Source organism: Chelonoidis abingdonii, chromosome 7 (genome assembly GCF_003597395.2).
Source record: "Chelonoidis abingdonii isolate Lonesome George chromosome 7, CheloAbing_2.0, whole genome shotgun sequence".
Taxonomy (NCBI): Eukaryota; Metazoa; Chordata; order Testudines; family Testudinidae; genus Chelonoidis; species Chelonoidis abingdonii.
This window is the reverse complement of record NC_133775.1, coordinates 56,782,459-56,797,272: the sequence shown is the minus strand read 5'-3', so window position 1 is coordinate 56,797,272 and position 14,814 is coordinate 56,782,459. Positions and strand designations below refer to the sequence as shown.

General features: G+C 48.2%; 1 protein-coding gene across 1 annotated transcript in view; it reads left to right on the top strand.

Annotated features, from left to right (window-relative positions):
* CACNA1E (calcium voltage-gated channel subunit alpha1 E) overlaps window positions 1-13,214 on the top strand; it is a 263,833-nt gene extending 250,619 nt beyond the window's left edge. Inside the window, exons 44-48 of the mRNA XM_075067895.1 lie at window positions 2,380-2,488; window positions 4,360-4,488; window positions 6,579-6,759; window positions 9,054-9,244; window positions 11,065-13,214. Coding sequence (XP_074923996.1) covers window positions 2,380-2,488; window positions 4,360-4,488; window positions 6,579-6,759; window positions 9,054-9,244; window positions 11,065-11,604 — 1,150 coding nt within the window. The 3' untranslated portion in view covers window positions 11,605-13,214. The remainder of the gene's footprint in view (window positions 1-2,379; window positions 2,489-4,359; window positions 4,489-6,578; window positions 6,760-9,053; window positions 9,245-11,064) is intronic.
* The last annotated feature ends 1,600 nt before the right edge of the window (window positions 13,215-14,814 follow it).

Sequence of the window (14,814 nt, the reverse complement as noted above, 5' to 3'; positions counted from 1 at the left end):
ATAGCAATTATCTTTGAGAATGCTTGGGGGGCGGGGGAGGTCCCAGAAGACTGGAGAAGGGCAAACATAGTACCTATCTTTAAAAGGTGGAACAAGGAGGACCCAGGGAGTTACAGACCAGTCAGCCTAATTTCAATACCTGGAAAGATACTGGAGAAAATTATTAAACAATCAGTTTGTAAGCACCTGAAAGATAATAGGGTTGTAAGTAATTGTCAGTATGGACTTGTCAAGTACAATTATGTCACACCAACTTAATTTCCTCCTTTGATAGGACAACTGGCCTAGTGGATGAGGAGAAGCAGTAGACATGATATACCTTTATTTTAATAAGGCTTTTGGCACAGTCCCCACATGAAATTCTCATAAGCAAACTAAGGAAATGTGGTCTAGATGAATTTACTATAAGGTGGATGCACAACTGGTTGAAAGACTGTACTCAAAGAGTAGTTATCAATGGCTTGCTGTTGAATTGGGAGGGTATATTCCCACAAGGGTCAGTCCGTGGTCTGGTACTGTTCAATATTTTCTTTAATGACTTGGATAATGGAGTAGAGAGCATGCTTATAAAATTTGCAGATAACACCAACCTGGAAGGCGTTGTAATCACTTTGGAGGACAGGTTAAAATTCAAAATGACCTTGACAAATTGGAGAATTGGTCTGAATTCAACAACATGAAATTCAGTAAGTTCTACACTTAGGAAGAAAAAATCAAATGCACAGCTACAAAATGGGGAATCATTTTCTAGGTGGTGGTACGGCTGAAAAAGATCGTGGGGTTATAGTGGACCATGAACTGGATATGAGTCAATGTGATATAGCTGCAAAAAAAGCTAATATAATTCTGGAGTGTAACAACAGGCCTGTTGTCTGTAAGACATAGTAGGTAATTGTTCAGTTCTACTTGGCACAGGTGAGGCCCCAGCTGGGGTACTGTGTCCAGTTCTGGGAACCACAATTTAGGAAGGATATGGACAAATTGGAAAAAGTCCAGAGGAGAGCAACAAAAATGATAAAAGGTTTAGAAAACCTGACCTATGAGGAAAGGTTGAAAAATCTGGGCATGGATAGTCTGGAGAAAAGAAGACTAAGGTGGGGACCTGATAACAGTCTTCCAATATCTTAAGAGCTGTTATAAAGAGGCTGGAGATCAGTTGTTCTCCATCTTCATGGAAGGTAGAACAAGAAGTAATGGGCTTAATCTGCAGCAATGGAGATTTAGGTTAGATATTGGGGAAAACTTTCTAACTCTAAGGGTAGTTAAGCTCTGAAATAGCCATCCAAGGAAGGTTGTGGAATCCCCATCATTGGAAGTTTTTAAAAACAAGTGGGACAAACATCTGTCAGGGATGATCTAGGTTTACTTGGTCCTGCCACAGTGTAGGGAGCTAGGCTTGATGACTTCTCAAGGTCCCTTCCATCCCTAAATTTCTAGGATTCTAAGTCCTTGTTGTCTGATTGTTGTTTGGCTCATGTGAAGTGAGCCTATGGTCTCAGTCCTTCTCCCAGCTGGCAAGCACCACCATAGCAGGTGGCAACTGTTTCAGTCTCAGCAGAGAGGTCAAGGAATAAATGAGAAATGTGGCATGGAGACTGTGTTACCCTCTCATCCCTAGAGGTGGTCCCTCTGGGTCAGGGTTGAGGTCCATTGCAGCACAGTATGAGGAAGCTTGCCTGGCCTCTACTCTTGCTTTACCTTTTCTGAGAGTCAGTGTGCACTTCAGTCTGGGAATCTTGTGGCTTTGGCCAACTCTAAATTCACCTGAAAAAATGTTAAGAGGAAAAGAAAAAATCAATAATGCTTGAACATGATTGACATTTCTGTTACGAGTGACATAACACCCTGTTCTTCAGAGACAATGCAACCACCAGGCACGTGATGTCACTTAGTAATGCCATCCCCATAATCACAGGCATCCCTGAGGAAGCCATCAATGTACCACTGCGCCACTGTTAGCTGCAAAATAACTGGACTACTTTACAGAGAAACAAAATATCCAATCTGAGAAAAGTAAAACTCTTGTGATTGTCAGCCAAGTATGACCGCCAGGTGGAGGCTCATTTTGGAACTGTCACTGTGCTCCCACATTGCAGGTGGCACAACGGATGTCCCTTTTCAACGAAGTGCCAGCTGTCAGGACAGTACTTAGGAATGCCAGGTTGAGGTTTGTATGGGAGATGAGAAGTTGTTAATTTCAATTCACAGCGTAACCACCAAAGGAGCACCTCTTGCCAGGAGAACTTTGAGAATGCAGTGCTAAGTGAAATGAGGTCACCTTTTTTCTTTAAGAGGTTTAAGTCAGAGAGGCCATCAGTGATCGCAGCATGAAGATTTGTTCTCTCTCTCTGTCCTTCTGAAGTTGGAATATCTTTGCAGGAGCAGCCGGAGTGGGTACCTGTCGCTGAGTCCACTCTCTCCTCAAGAGATATTCCAACTGGCTTGTATGGATTCGACACATGGGCAGTTCCAGGAGCAGCAGTCTCTGGTAAACCAATGTCCTGCCTTTAATGCACTTACTTTATGGTCTCAGCACCGCTGCCCTGCTCTGTTTCCAAAAGGTAGTTCCAATTTTATTGCCCCATCCTGTGAGCGTGCCGTGGGTAGTCCCACACACATGCACACTGCTCAAAAACCTTCTTGGGTCCAGTGGTTCTCAACCTGTTTCCATTGTGGGCCACATATGCAGCCCACAACAACTTATGTGGGCTGCATCCAGTACTACCTGAATGACCCTGAGGATGTCACATGGGCTGCAGCTCTGTGCTGACTGGACCACAAGCAGCCCGCGGGCCACAGTTTGAGAACCACTGGTCCAAGCAATAATACCAACTCTCTTGCTACTTCTTCCCTCATTTAAAATCAAATCCATCTTAACTTTGAAGATGGAAAGGATTGTGTTCAGCTATGCCCAGGGCATGGAACTTCAGATCGTGCACAGGCCTGGTTTGTAGGGAGTGTGGGGATGCAAAATGTTGTACACACACCACATATTGACAGGTGGACCCAGATGGCCAGCTGGTGTAAATCAGCAGGACTCCATTGGAGCTATGCCAGTTTACAGCAGCTGAAAATCTGGCCCGACGTTTATCAGAGCTACTAAGGATGCCATGTGCCTGGTGCTGTTTAACTATGTTTCTAAAGAAAGTCTGAGCAGCCCAGTGTTCTTCCTCTCTCTGTTTCCAGGCCCAGGACACGAGTGCACAGGAAATACCACAGACTGGGAGGTGCTCTAAGACTTTGTGATGCTGTAGTACAATGGATTGATATAATGCAGTAAACTATCCTTTTCTTCACAGGTCAATTCCTTTTATTAAATACTCATTTCGGTGGGTTACCCTGTGCTGAATGATGGTATCGGCTGCTTTGGGATTCGTGTTCATCTTGTTGTCAGTGCTGGTGTCCATTATCAAAATTGAACTGTTGAACTGTGTCACACAAACGTGAACATACACATATGCCCACATTCCGGTCAGCAGCACTAGTGTCTGTGTATGTGTATATATGTACACGTGTGTGCATTGGACACCACCCTTACTCTTGTTGGACTGCAGTGTTGTATCACTGTACATTTCCAGTCTGATTTGTATGCTTCTCAGAGTTTGTAGCACTATCTCTGTGAATTCTGTATCACGCACATGGCACCTCTCCATACAACTCAGCCCTTCAGCCAAAAATGGAAACTTCACGGTCAACCTTTCATGGAGACTGCTGGCTATGAAGGAGGGGGTCTCTGAATTCACCTCTTCTATTGTCACTTCCTAGTGATGACCTACATCTATCTCATGTCACTTCCTGGCAACCCAAAATTATAGCACTTGCTTCTGTTTTTCCTCTTTGACCAAAACAAAAGAGATTTTTTAAGTTGGAAATTAACCAAAATATACAAATGTGACATTGAGCCCTTTCTGATTCATTTAACTTGGACATGACTGGAAAAACCTTTTAGAAAATCAAAACAGAGAAGATTCTCCAAGCTTAAAAAAAGGAAATAAAAGAAAACTAAACAGTAGAAGGGTAGATTATTCCAGGGACCTAGAAAAATCAGTCTTGGTTTTCCTTCTCTCATTGCTAAAATAAAAAAGTAGTGAAGATTGCCTCGGTGTCAGCCAGAGCAGGAACCTGTGAGCTGGGTCTCTGTAATGGAGCCTGAGACTGAAACTGCTGTTAATACCGAATCCAGCCATTCTCAGTGTTTGGCCAACCAAAAAACTGCGCTCTGTTTCTGAGATTTGAAAAAGGCAGGTTCCCCTCCTGTCAAGCGGTTCCCAGTCCAACAGGAACATAGACACTGGCAGGAGAGAAGTGGTGACCTAATCAAACAAAATCCCACGAGCTTGGCTGTGTGTTTATTTCCAGGAGCCAGAGGTTAGAGAGTTTCAAAGCGTGCAGCCCTCTAACCGTGGCAACTATCTCCCCGTGGACACTCAGGAGCGCGCTGTATCTGGGAGGGCCTCCTCCATGCCACGCCTGACTGTGGATCCCCAGGTAACACCAAGCGAAACCATAGCCGGACAAGCAGAAGTGGAAGTACGTAGCTGTAGCTATCTGAAATGAAAAGAGAGCCCATATTTTTCCTGTGAGATGTTTAGTGCTGCATTGCCAGGCCCTACTGCGGTGTGCTAGGTATCACTAGTGCTTTTCCAGCAGGTCTCTATCTGGAAGGCATTGGGAAACAGTCTATCTTAGGGGATGACATGGCCCCTATTCCTCCTGTACTTGGGTACCCCACAGTCTGTACCATAGTTATCCTAACAACACCCTTGGGAGGAAGGGTGATGCTATTATCCCCATTGTATAGATGATGAACTGAGGCACAGAGAGACTTGCCCAAGGTCACACAGGAAGCCTGTGGTGGAGCAGGGAATGGAACCCAGGTCTCCCGAGATAGAACCCAAACTACTGGACCATCCTTCTGCTCCCCCTAGCCCACTCCCATTGTCGTTCAGCAGGACTGGTTCATGGGTGTTTCATTCAACATGCAACATTTTCAAAGTATCCCTCCCTACTTGGCAAATATTTGCATTGACAATTACCCAACTTCTGCTTTCCTTCTTCTGCTGTTGTCCTGAAACACGCACACACCTGTCTGGCCCTGGGCAGTCTGTCCTGATCAGTCTGGGTCATGCTCCATCTCTTCGTTTGTCTGCCTGGTTTTTCTGTCTGTTTGTCTCGTATTCTGTTTTGACCGAGACATGAAAGCTTTTCTTGGGTTGTTTTCATAACCCTTTGGCATGAAGTATCAGGACCTCACATTTCTTCAGTAGTGGGGACAGTATTAACAGGCCCTTCCATGCCAAAGGGTGTGGTATGCAATGATCCTAGTATTCTCCTTGGGTTAAATCCACATTGCTTGTCTACAGTGGTCCTTTGGGGAGTGGGGAGATAAGGAGAACTTTTCTCTGCTGATGCTACTGAGTGAACTGGTAATTTGGCACCTGGTAATGGGTGGATGTTTGATGGCTCTTTGTTGTATCTTTCCCAAATACTGCCTGCCCAACCATCTCCAAATAGGCTGAGACAGTCCAAAGGGACGCAGAAGCTGCTCTACCATCAGGCATAGAGGGGATTGACTACCTCTGGGAGAAGTGGCTGAACACAATATGGGGATGAGAGGCAACATGGCACCAGCACCGAGGGACTGGAGGGATATGGAAGGAAATAGCTTTGTTTTAAAGGGAAAAATGCACAAGAAGCAAGGGGAGGCGGCAGGAAGCAAGTCAGAAAGAAGGCACAAGAAGAGAAATGGAGAGAAATACAAGGAGAGGGGATTGGGTGGGAGAGGGAAGGGAAGGAAAAGAATGGATCCAACGATGGAGGAGGGAACAGCAGATGAGGTAAGACAAGAAAAAATACAAGCAGGGACAACTGATGGGTGGCAAAGAACAAGAGAAGACAAGAGTGGAGAGAGGGAAGAAAACAAGGGATGGACTAAAGGAGGGGAAGGAAATGGTGAAAGGAAGAGGGAAAGCATGGAAACATGGAAACCTGAGATGAGAGTGGAGAGGGAATGGGGAGGAATAAGGTGGCAGAAAGGAAGGAGGGATGGAAGAGAAATGGTGTAAGGGGGAGAGAAGGATATGGAGAGTGAATATAGTTAGAAGGACAGGTAGTTGGCTATAAGAGCAACATGAGAGAGTGAGGGCAAATGGGGAAGAGGCAGGAGATGAAGGACAGGATGGTGGACTGGTGAGAAGGGGACAGGCCAAGGAGAAGTATATGGAAATATGGCAGTAGTCCCACAAATACATTGAAAAGAGAGAGACATGGGAGCAAATAAACCAATAGGAGCTTTCCTTTCTCTTCCCTTTTGAATTTCCTTTGCTCTTCCTTTTTCTGTGCTGATTGACACCAGGTGAGAATCTGGCCATAGGTTTTTAATTCAGTGATAGATGCTGGAGCAGCTCTGGAGCCTTTGCTGTTAAATTTCCTGCACTCCCTTCTGGAAAGTGTCTGAGCAGGAGAGACTGTACTAGTCTTTCTCTGATATTAGACACCTTGACCTCAGAGTGGTCCTTCTGCCTCCCCCTGCCGCTGCTGCTGGCTTCCATTAATCATCCCATGGGGTGCATTTCCAGGTGGTTACAGACACAAGCTCTATGAGACGATCATTCTCCACCATCCGGGACAAGCGTCCTAACAGCTCCTGGCTGGATGAGTTCTCCATGGAGCGAAGCAGTGAAAACACGTACAAGTCACGCCGGCGCAGTTACCACTCCTCGCTGCAGCTATCTGCTCGCCGCCTGAACGCAGACTCAGGTGAGGGGGGTTCTTTCCCAGAGTACAAGAATCTTCTTTGGGTGAGTAATTCACTACTTTCTACAGTCCGAGCTTCAGTATTACTATTGGGTATGGCAGAGTCGTAGGGCACGCCGCCCAAAGACAATAGTAAAGAATCAAGAACTAGAAATCCAATCCAATCCAATCCAGCTTGATCATCATGCATTGCTCTTCCATGCAAGACATGCCCCAGGACAGTATACAGGATTAAATTATACATTCGGAGAGTGCCACAGGGAGCAAGGAGGGGAGGGAGCTGCTAAGAAATATGGGCAAGGGAGACATATATTTTATGAAATCTGAAAACAGATGGAGAGTCCGTGAGCCAGAGAGATGCAGGCGCTGTAAAGAGGAAGGCTACCTTGTACCAGGTATGGAGATGACAGAAAACTGGTGGGGGCTGGACAAGCAGAGGGGGCAGTGGGCAGACCAGGGAAGAATAGTGTTCTATAAGAGTTGCACCCGCAGTCCAAGAGTTGCCAAAACGAGGTTCCAGAACAGCTGCAGCAGGACACTTGATGTCCCATGTTTGGGTCTTGGCTTGGGGTCCCTCCCACTGTGGTCCAGCATTCCTCCAGCTGGGGTGAGCCACAGAACATCTCAAACTCAGGTCCCTGTGATTGGGCTACCAACCAGGCCCTTGCTCCAGTGTCCATCTGGCTTAGCTCTACTCGGTGTGGGGTGTTCTTCCTCTAACCCTGAAGGAGGCCACCCCCATCCTGGTCTCCTGTTGCTCCTTCACACCATCAGCAGCATGTACAGGAGTTGTGCTGAGCCACCAGCCCTCTTCTACAGCAGCAGTGCTGTCCATCCTCTGTCCCAGGCAGCATCAGGATTGGCAGTGGTACAAGTTTGCCATCCCTGCCTTACGTGAGTGGCTGCAGATCCTCAACTCTGGCTCCCACTATAGGTGCAAAGGATTCACTGCAGCACCAGATGAGTTTGGTGCCACTGGATTTCTGATTGGCAAGTGCTGTTTAGGTGAAGGAGAAGAGGAGGCTATGCAGGGATAGGCCAAAACAAAATGGCAAAATCGTTTGGTGTATATCCATGAGCTTCCCCAAGAGGGAGTGAGAAGTAGAGAGAAATCAGGTCTGTAAGCTAAGCTGGAGTCAGTCCATAGAAGACTTGAGAAACCAGGTGTGAACTGGATCCTGACATGACTTGGGAGTCAGTGGAACTGTATGGAGACAGGGCTGCAGCATTCTGCACCTCCTGGAGTCTGGTGAGATGGGGCTCGGCAAAGTCATGGAGAAGAGAGTTGCCATGGCTCAGGCATGGATGAGAATTTCAGCTGAAAGCGAGGCAGTAGCTTGCATTGGTATCATTGTGGAGCTGGTGATGGGCAGGTTTACAGGCACAGGAGATGTGGGAGGAGAAGGAAAGTTCAGATGCTAAGATTACAGGCAGTGGAGGCAAATGGAAGGTCTGTGCCAAGAAGGTGGGAGGTAGAGTTATGTTTGAGGATGGCCAGGCGTTCCCCTGAAAGAAGCTGCAATAGAGTTTTGGGGTTTACTTGGTTGGGACAGGTCAAAAGTATGTGGGCTCACCAAATGCTCTGCCAGTTCCGTCCGGCTGAGAGTGGTGCTTTAGGGAAGCATAAAGGTGGAGATAAGTTGACTGAGAAGGAGAAGTCACAGAACAGCAGCAGGCTGAGAACTGAGCCTTCTGTGGCTCAGTCAAGGTGGTGTCTTGACACAGGAGTCACCACCAGAGACAGAGAGGAAAGAGCCCCATAAAACGAGAGCAGAGCCATTGTAGGAGGGAGCTGTACAGTTCAGAAGGTGCCGCAGGAGGAGACAGTGGTCCATGATGTCAGAGGATGCACTGAGGCTCTGGAGAAGGAGGAAGGAGAAAGACTTTGTCAGCCCCAAGGAAAGAGGTCATTAACTATCCAGAGGGGAGCAATTTCCATGCTATGACCAGAGCCACTGCAGACTGAAGGAAATCACAACGGCTGTCACAAGCACTTTGCTCAGGGGGAAGAGGAGGGTGTAAGAAGATATGAGGCAGTAGAGAGACACTCCTCCTTTGGTGAGGCAGAGGGAGCTCTTACAGGATCCTAGGCATGAGGACAGCCCCTCACCTGGCTGGCCTAGAGGAAGTGTTGGGTTAGCAGGATGGAAAGCGTATGAGAAAGCGAGAGCTCTGGACATTAGAGTTAAGATGACAGCACCCACCTAGCCTGGTTGTGATCTCTGGACCCCCACTTTGAACAAATTGCAGCAGCTGTCCCACTGGGGAGCCTTACAGTCTTGCTTTGTCCTCCCCAGGCCACAGGTCCGAGACACATCGCTCGGGCGGAAGAGAACGAGGGCGATCCAAAGAACGCAAACACCTGCTGTCCCCAGACATCTCCCGCTGCAACTCAGAGGAGAGGAGTCCGCAGGCAGATGGCGAGTCTCCTATTCGACGCCAGTCCAGATCACCCAGTGAGGGCAGGTCACAGACACCAAACAGGCAGGTAGGGATGAAACCAGCAGCCCAAACACCATTGTTCCAGGCAGAGATCCTGGGGCAAGACAGGAGGCAAGCAACCATTCTCCCCAGAAATCTGCAAAACCACGGATATCCCTGCACTCCTATCTCTGGGGTTAGGCAGCCACTGGTCAATTATTCTGTATATTACGGTAGCACTGAAAAGACCTAGCTGCCACTGGAGCCCCATTGTGCTGGGTGCTGTGCAAACACATAGCGAGAGACAGACTCTGCCTCCAAGAGCTTCCAAGTTAATTAGACAGGACAGACAATGGGTGGGAAGGGAAACATGGGCACAGACAGGTGACGTGACCTAGAGTCCCCATTCAGGGCTCTATCCGGTAGACCACACTGGGTGTTGTTGTGTTATCCTAGTGCAAGCTGTGTGGTTTGCCGTTGTGAAATCACAGTGCCTCTTCTGTAAATCTAGCAGGGAACTGGTGGTGGGGATGTTAATAGTACCAGGCGATGCCAAGTGCCATCAGTTAGAAAGCTCATTGCAGTGCTACCAGTAGCTGAGGAACAGTCACCATCCCTCCGTATAGCTCTTTGCCAGACGAGCCCCAGCCACATTCAACCCACCCCTGTTTAAGTCTAAGAGTTTTGGCCTTTTCTTCGATATCATCACCACCACTACCACCAAGACACAGGCCCAGCTTCTCCACAGCTTTGCCTCTTGTCCAGTCATTTACACCTATGATATGTGGGTTTGAAATGGTACCATTCTTCTTGGTAGTATTTAACAGCCCTTTTGCACTAGTGCAAACAGCTGCCTAAGCAGCATGGCAGGGGAGAATCAGACCTGTTCATGTGAACAATTTCTTTGTCAGTGTGTTTGAGAACACCAGTAATTACCACTGACACCTTGTGGGGTTGCAGACGTTGGTCCCTGGCCTTGCCGGTGCACTTTTGTGATGCAACAAGTGTAGGACTGTGAATGCACAAATGGATGATTGTGAGGCCCAATGCACGCCATTGTGAGATCACTGAAGGAATGTGGGAGCAGCTGAGACAGTTTCCATCTCTGTTTACTCTGTTCTGATCTCCTGAGGCCTTGTCTTCACTAGAAGCTGATCTACACTGAAGAGCTACAACAGCATAACTATTTCTCTAAGGAGTGTGAAAAATTCTCATCCCTCAAATATATACTCAAGCCGACCCAACCCCTGGTGTAGACAGCGCTAGGTCGACAGAAGGATTCTTCCGTCAGCCTAACTACTGCCTCTCAGGGAGGTGGATTAGCTACACCGATGGGAGAACCCCTCCCGTCTCTGTAGTGATTGGCTACACTGAAGCACTACAGCGATGCAGCTGCAGTGGTGTGATGTAGATGTAGCCAGTGTGTTCTTAACTCGAGTTAGCTATGGGTGTGTCTACACTACAGGGGCATTGCTGTGGCACTGCTACTGCAGGGTAGATGCTTCCCTACATCACCAGAATTCTTCCATCGACCTAGTGGTGTCTACAGTGGGTTTAGGTTGATCTAACTCCATTGCATAAGGAGTGACATTTTTCATAGCCCTGAGCAATATAGCGAGGAATTTTAGCTGTAGTCCAGGTGTAACTCAAGGTAAAATCCTCGTGAAGACAAAGCAGATTGGAGTATTCACAGGAGTTTGCAGGTTGAGTTCAAGACCAGGCTTCCCCGTGGCTAACTGGAGTTAAGAAGACACCTTATCTCCTAGGGAAGATGCACCCTTGGAGAGATTGATTTTCATCAGGGGCTTCTGAAGGGGCAGGATGCAGCTTTTGACCAAACCGTCCCATCCCAGCTGTACTGTCACGTGTTTGTCTCCTATTTTGCAGGGCACGGGCTCCCTGAGTGAAAGCTCCATCCCTTCTATATCTGACACCAGCACCCCGAGACGAGGTCGCCGGCAACTCCCTCCGGTCCCCCCGAAGCCACGGCCGCTCCTCTCCTATGCCTCCATGATGCGGCACCCTGGTGACACATCCCCACAACACGATGAGAGCGAGGGGGGATCCCCTCTATTCTCCCAGGCTTTGGAGACGAATGATACCTGCCTGACCGAGTCTTCCAGCTCTCCGCAGGGAAAGCAGAGCCGGCACTCCACCCCCCAGCGGTACATCTCGGAGCCATACCTGGCCCTGCATGACGACTCCCATGCCTCAGACTGTGGCGAGGAGGAGACACTCACCTTTGAGGCTGCTGTTGCCACCAGCCTTGGCCGCTCCAACACCATCGGGTCAGCTCCTCCCTTGCGGCACGGCTGGCAGATGCCCAACGGGCACTACAGGAGAAGGAGGAGAGGGGCAGCGCAGGGGGTGATGTGTGGGGCTAGCATCGACGTGCTAAGTGATACAGAAGAAGATGACAAGTGCTAGAGGCCGCTCCCTCCCTCTGTTGCATGCTCTTCGCCACGCGTGGGAATGAAACGAACCCAAAATCAAATGCAGGAGAAATAAAATCTTTGTGCAAAAAAACTTTGAACCCGCTAACCCCTCCCCACATTTTTTCTGCACAAAGAAGCATTTGATTCGCTTCCACACCTCTGGTCCAGTAAGGCTCACGCACCAGTGGGATGAGTGTGGGAACCATGGAAATGCCCTTCCCGAGCAAAACAGGACTTTATGCCTATGGGAAACCAGAGGGTGGATCCGCTGCCAAGCAAAACTCGGCAGAAAGCAGCCAGAACCATGAGATTTGTATTTGCCTTGGTCCCTTGAAGCTTGGCAAAAGATCCCAGCAGGCGGCTTTGGGCATGTTTCATTTTTCCCTTGGGAAGTTGGAGTGGGAGGATTGAGACAGATGCGGGGCCCTTCCAGAGAAGCAGACACCATCACTGGGGTTCTCTTGTGCTGCCCATGGCTTTTGGTTTGCTTCCCAGATGCATTAGTGACAAAACTACCAGGAGGAAGGTGGGATGGGGGCGGGCAGTGGCCCTGGGGCCCAGCGGACAGCCAGCCGCTGCTGTGCATGGTGGGAGGGGATGGTTTCAGGTGAAACCAAAACAAAATAGCTTGTACCATGGGGAGATTTTGGGAGGAGGGGCTGGGGGCAATGCTGCTGAACGTAACCACCTTGCTCGTACATATATTATTTATATACTGAGAACTATAGGTGTGTGTGTGTATATACGGTATGTGTGTGTATATATATTTATATGCTGTATATATAAAGATATACACATGCAGGTATTTGTTTTAGTTAACTGGTGCACGGTATCTCCAGGGCCACCTTTCTCCCACAGGACCTCTAGCCAGCAGGCGAACACTTTCTGTTGACTTACAGTATGGTATTTTTCCTACCCTGTGTCTTGTTCAGTTGGACAAACGAGGCTGGGTCAGGCCCCTCTTTCCCCCTGCCTGGAAGGTGGCAGACCTGTTGTTTGAAATGCAAAATACAGTTGTAGATGGATTTAAAACAAAAGGAAACGCCTCCCAGGAGATATTAACATGAGTGGCAGTTTTATTGCTGGGCTGTGATTTTTGCATGTGGTTGAGCACCAGCCAGACTGAGGGTCTGAGTGTGTACCAAAGAAGTTACCACTTCACAGTTTACACTTGGACACCTATCTGAGTTCCTTGCTGGGCTATGGGACTATGAAAATCTAGAGAAAGGAGTGGGAATATCTCTTTACACCAATACCTCCCCACTTCCTCTCGTGTGTGCGGCTGGCCTGGCACCATACTCTCTTCCTTGAGGCTCAGGTGCCTCTGCATTTCACTCATGCATGGACAGAGTAAGCACTAGGGGTCTGATCAAAGCTTGCTAAAGTCAACGGAAGTGTTCCCACAAATATCAGTAGGCTTTGGATCAGGTTCTGATTGATGCCCCTTTGTTCTGACTGAGTGTGAAAGTGTTGTGCACTGGCAGACTGCTTTGGCAAACGTGAGCAGATTCTTCCCTAATGAGCCACCCTAGTGCCAGTTGAGCAGGGCTAGGTGATGCAGATAAGTACATAAATCTCTGCCCAGCCCGGTCCTAACCCAAGAGACCCTCTCGAACAATGAAACTGAAGGAGTGAGCACAGTACTTCTCAAAACCATACTAATTGGTGTAGAGAGAGGATGGAAGGTGCAAATGGAAAGCATGGCCTTTGGGGGTGAGCCCTTCTCCCCTCCCCATTCCCCAAGCAGCTTCATCGCTGTGTGGAGGGACACTTAGGCATATTAGCCTTTCAAGATCTCCTGCAGAGGCAATGCTACAGACTGAATCCAGTCCCCGTGTCCCTCCTGGGAAAAATGAGGGCAGCATCCTATATTTCCCAAGTTCAGGTGCAGGAACTGGACGTGGATTGCATCACCACAGCCATTAGAACCTCTCCTGGGCTTGGCAAGCTCCTTCTGACCTGGAATGGAGGAGGGTTTTGATCTGACCGAGGAGACCAGGGTTGAGATTTTCAAAGCCGACTGGAGGATTTAGCTTCTCATCTGTTCTCAATTTGCCATGAGCTATGTGACCCCAGTCAGTTTCCAAAATCTTAACCTTCCTGCCTCGTGGCCTGCTGCCTACTCTTCCACCGGCAAATTACGAGCACTCTGGAGCAGTTCTAGGCAGAATGTTCTCCCCCAGGTCACAAACAGATTGGCACCATCATTGTGCCTTCAATCTCGTATGGATTGAAGAAGGTTTGTTTGAGAAGCTTTAAAATATACATATGAAGTACCTGATGGGACAGTGTCATGCAAGCAGGGTTTTATTAGCATTGTCTTGAGAAGATTACGTTACTCAGGGGTTAATTGTCAGCTCAACCCAAACCAGGGGCCTCTTCAACCTTTCCATTACACCATCGTGCATTATGCCATGCAGTGTACAGAAAAAATCCATTTGGAGCAAGTTTTAGACAGGTGTATTGGGACTGTTTATTGTATCCCTTCACCTGTTAGCCAGGTGCAACAGGACTTAAAATGAGCTTTATTAACCATAAAAACGTCATGGCTGCAAGACCCAGTATCTCATCACCTTCCAGAGCTAGGAGAAGCATGCTGTGTATCTTGCTGAGAATCTCCTGTCTCCAATGGGATAAGGAGCCATGGGGGTTAGGCACCCACATCACATTGGAAGGTCAGTGAACGTTGGACACCTAACTCCCATTTGGATCTTTAAAAATCTACCCTTAAAGCTCCCATTTCTAGCACTTCAGCATTACGTAGTATTTGGCCATCGAGCTGTCCCTGCATCAGGAATGATTATCACCTGTCAAGGGGCCTCTGCCTAGTCTAATTATGATGGGGAGAAATTCCACATTTGGGGGCAAGAAGAAACAATTCTGTGGCAGGTTGATTTGGGGAGCTGCTCAGGGTTTTCGGCTGTTAGAAGTCATCCTGGTGTGAGGATGGATTAGTGGACAGAGTGCAAGCAAGGGGAATGAAGGAGCAAGATCAATGCAGTTTATTGCATGGTTATGCCATTTTTCTCCCATGGCTCTGCCACCTATCCCATAGCTCTTCAATTCTGCACGTGCATAGCACCTCAGTCTGTGGGAGGAGGATGGGAGAGCGCGTTTATTCTATATGACATGGCTTTCATGTAAACAGGACTTATTTTCCCTCAGAAGGTGTGTTTCTAGGCACGTGCTCTGTCTTCTGTCT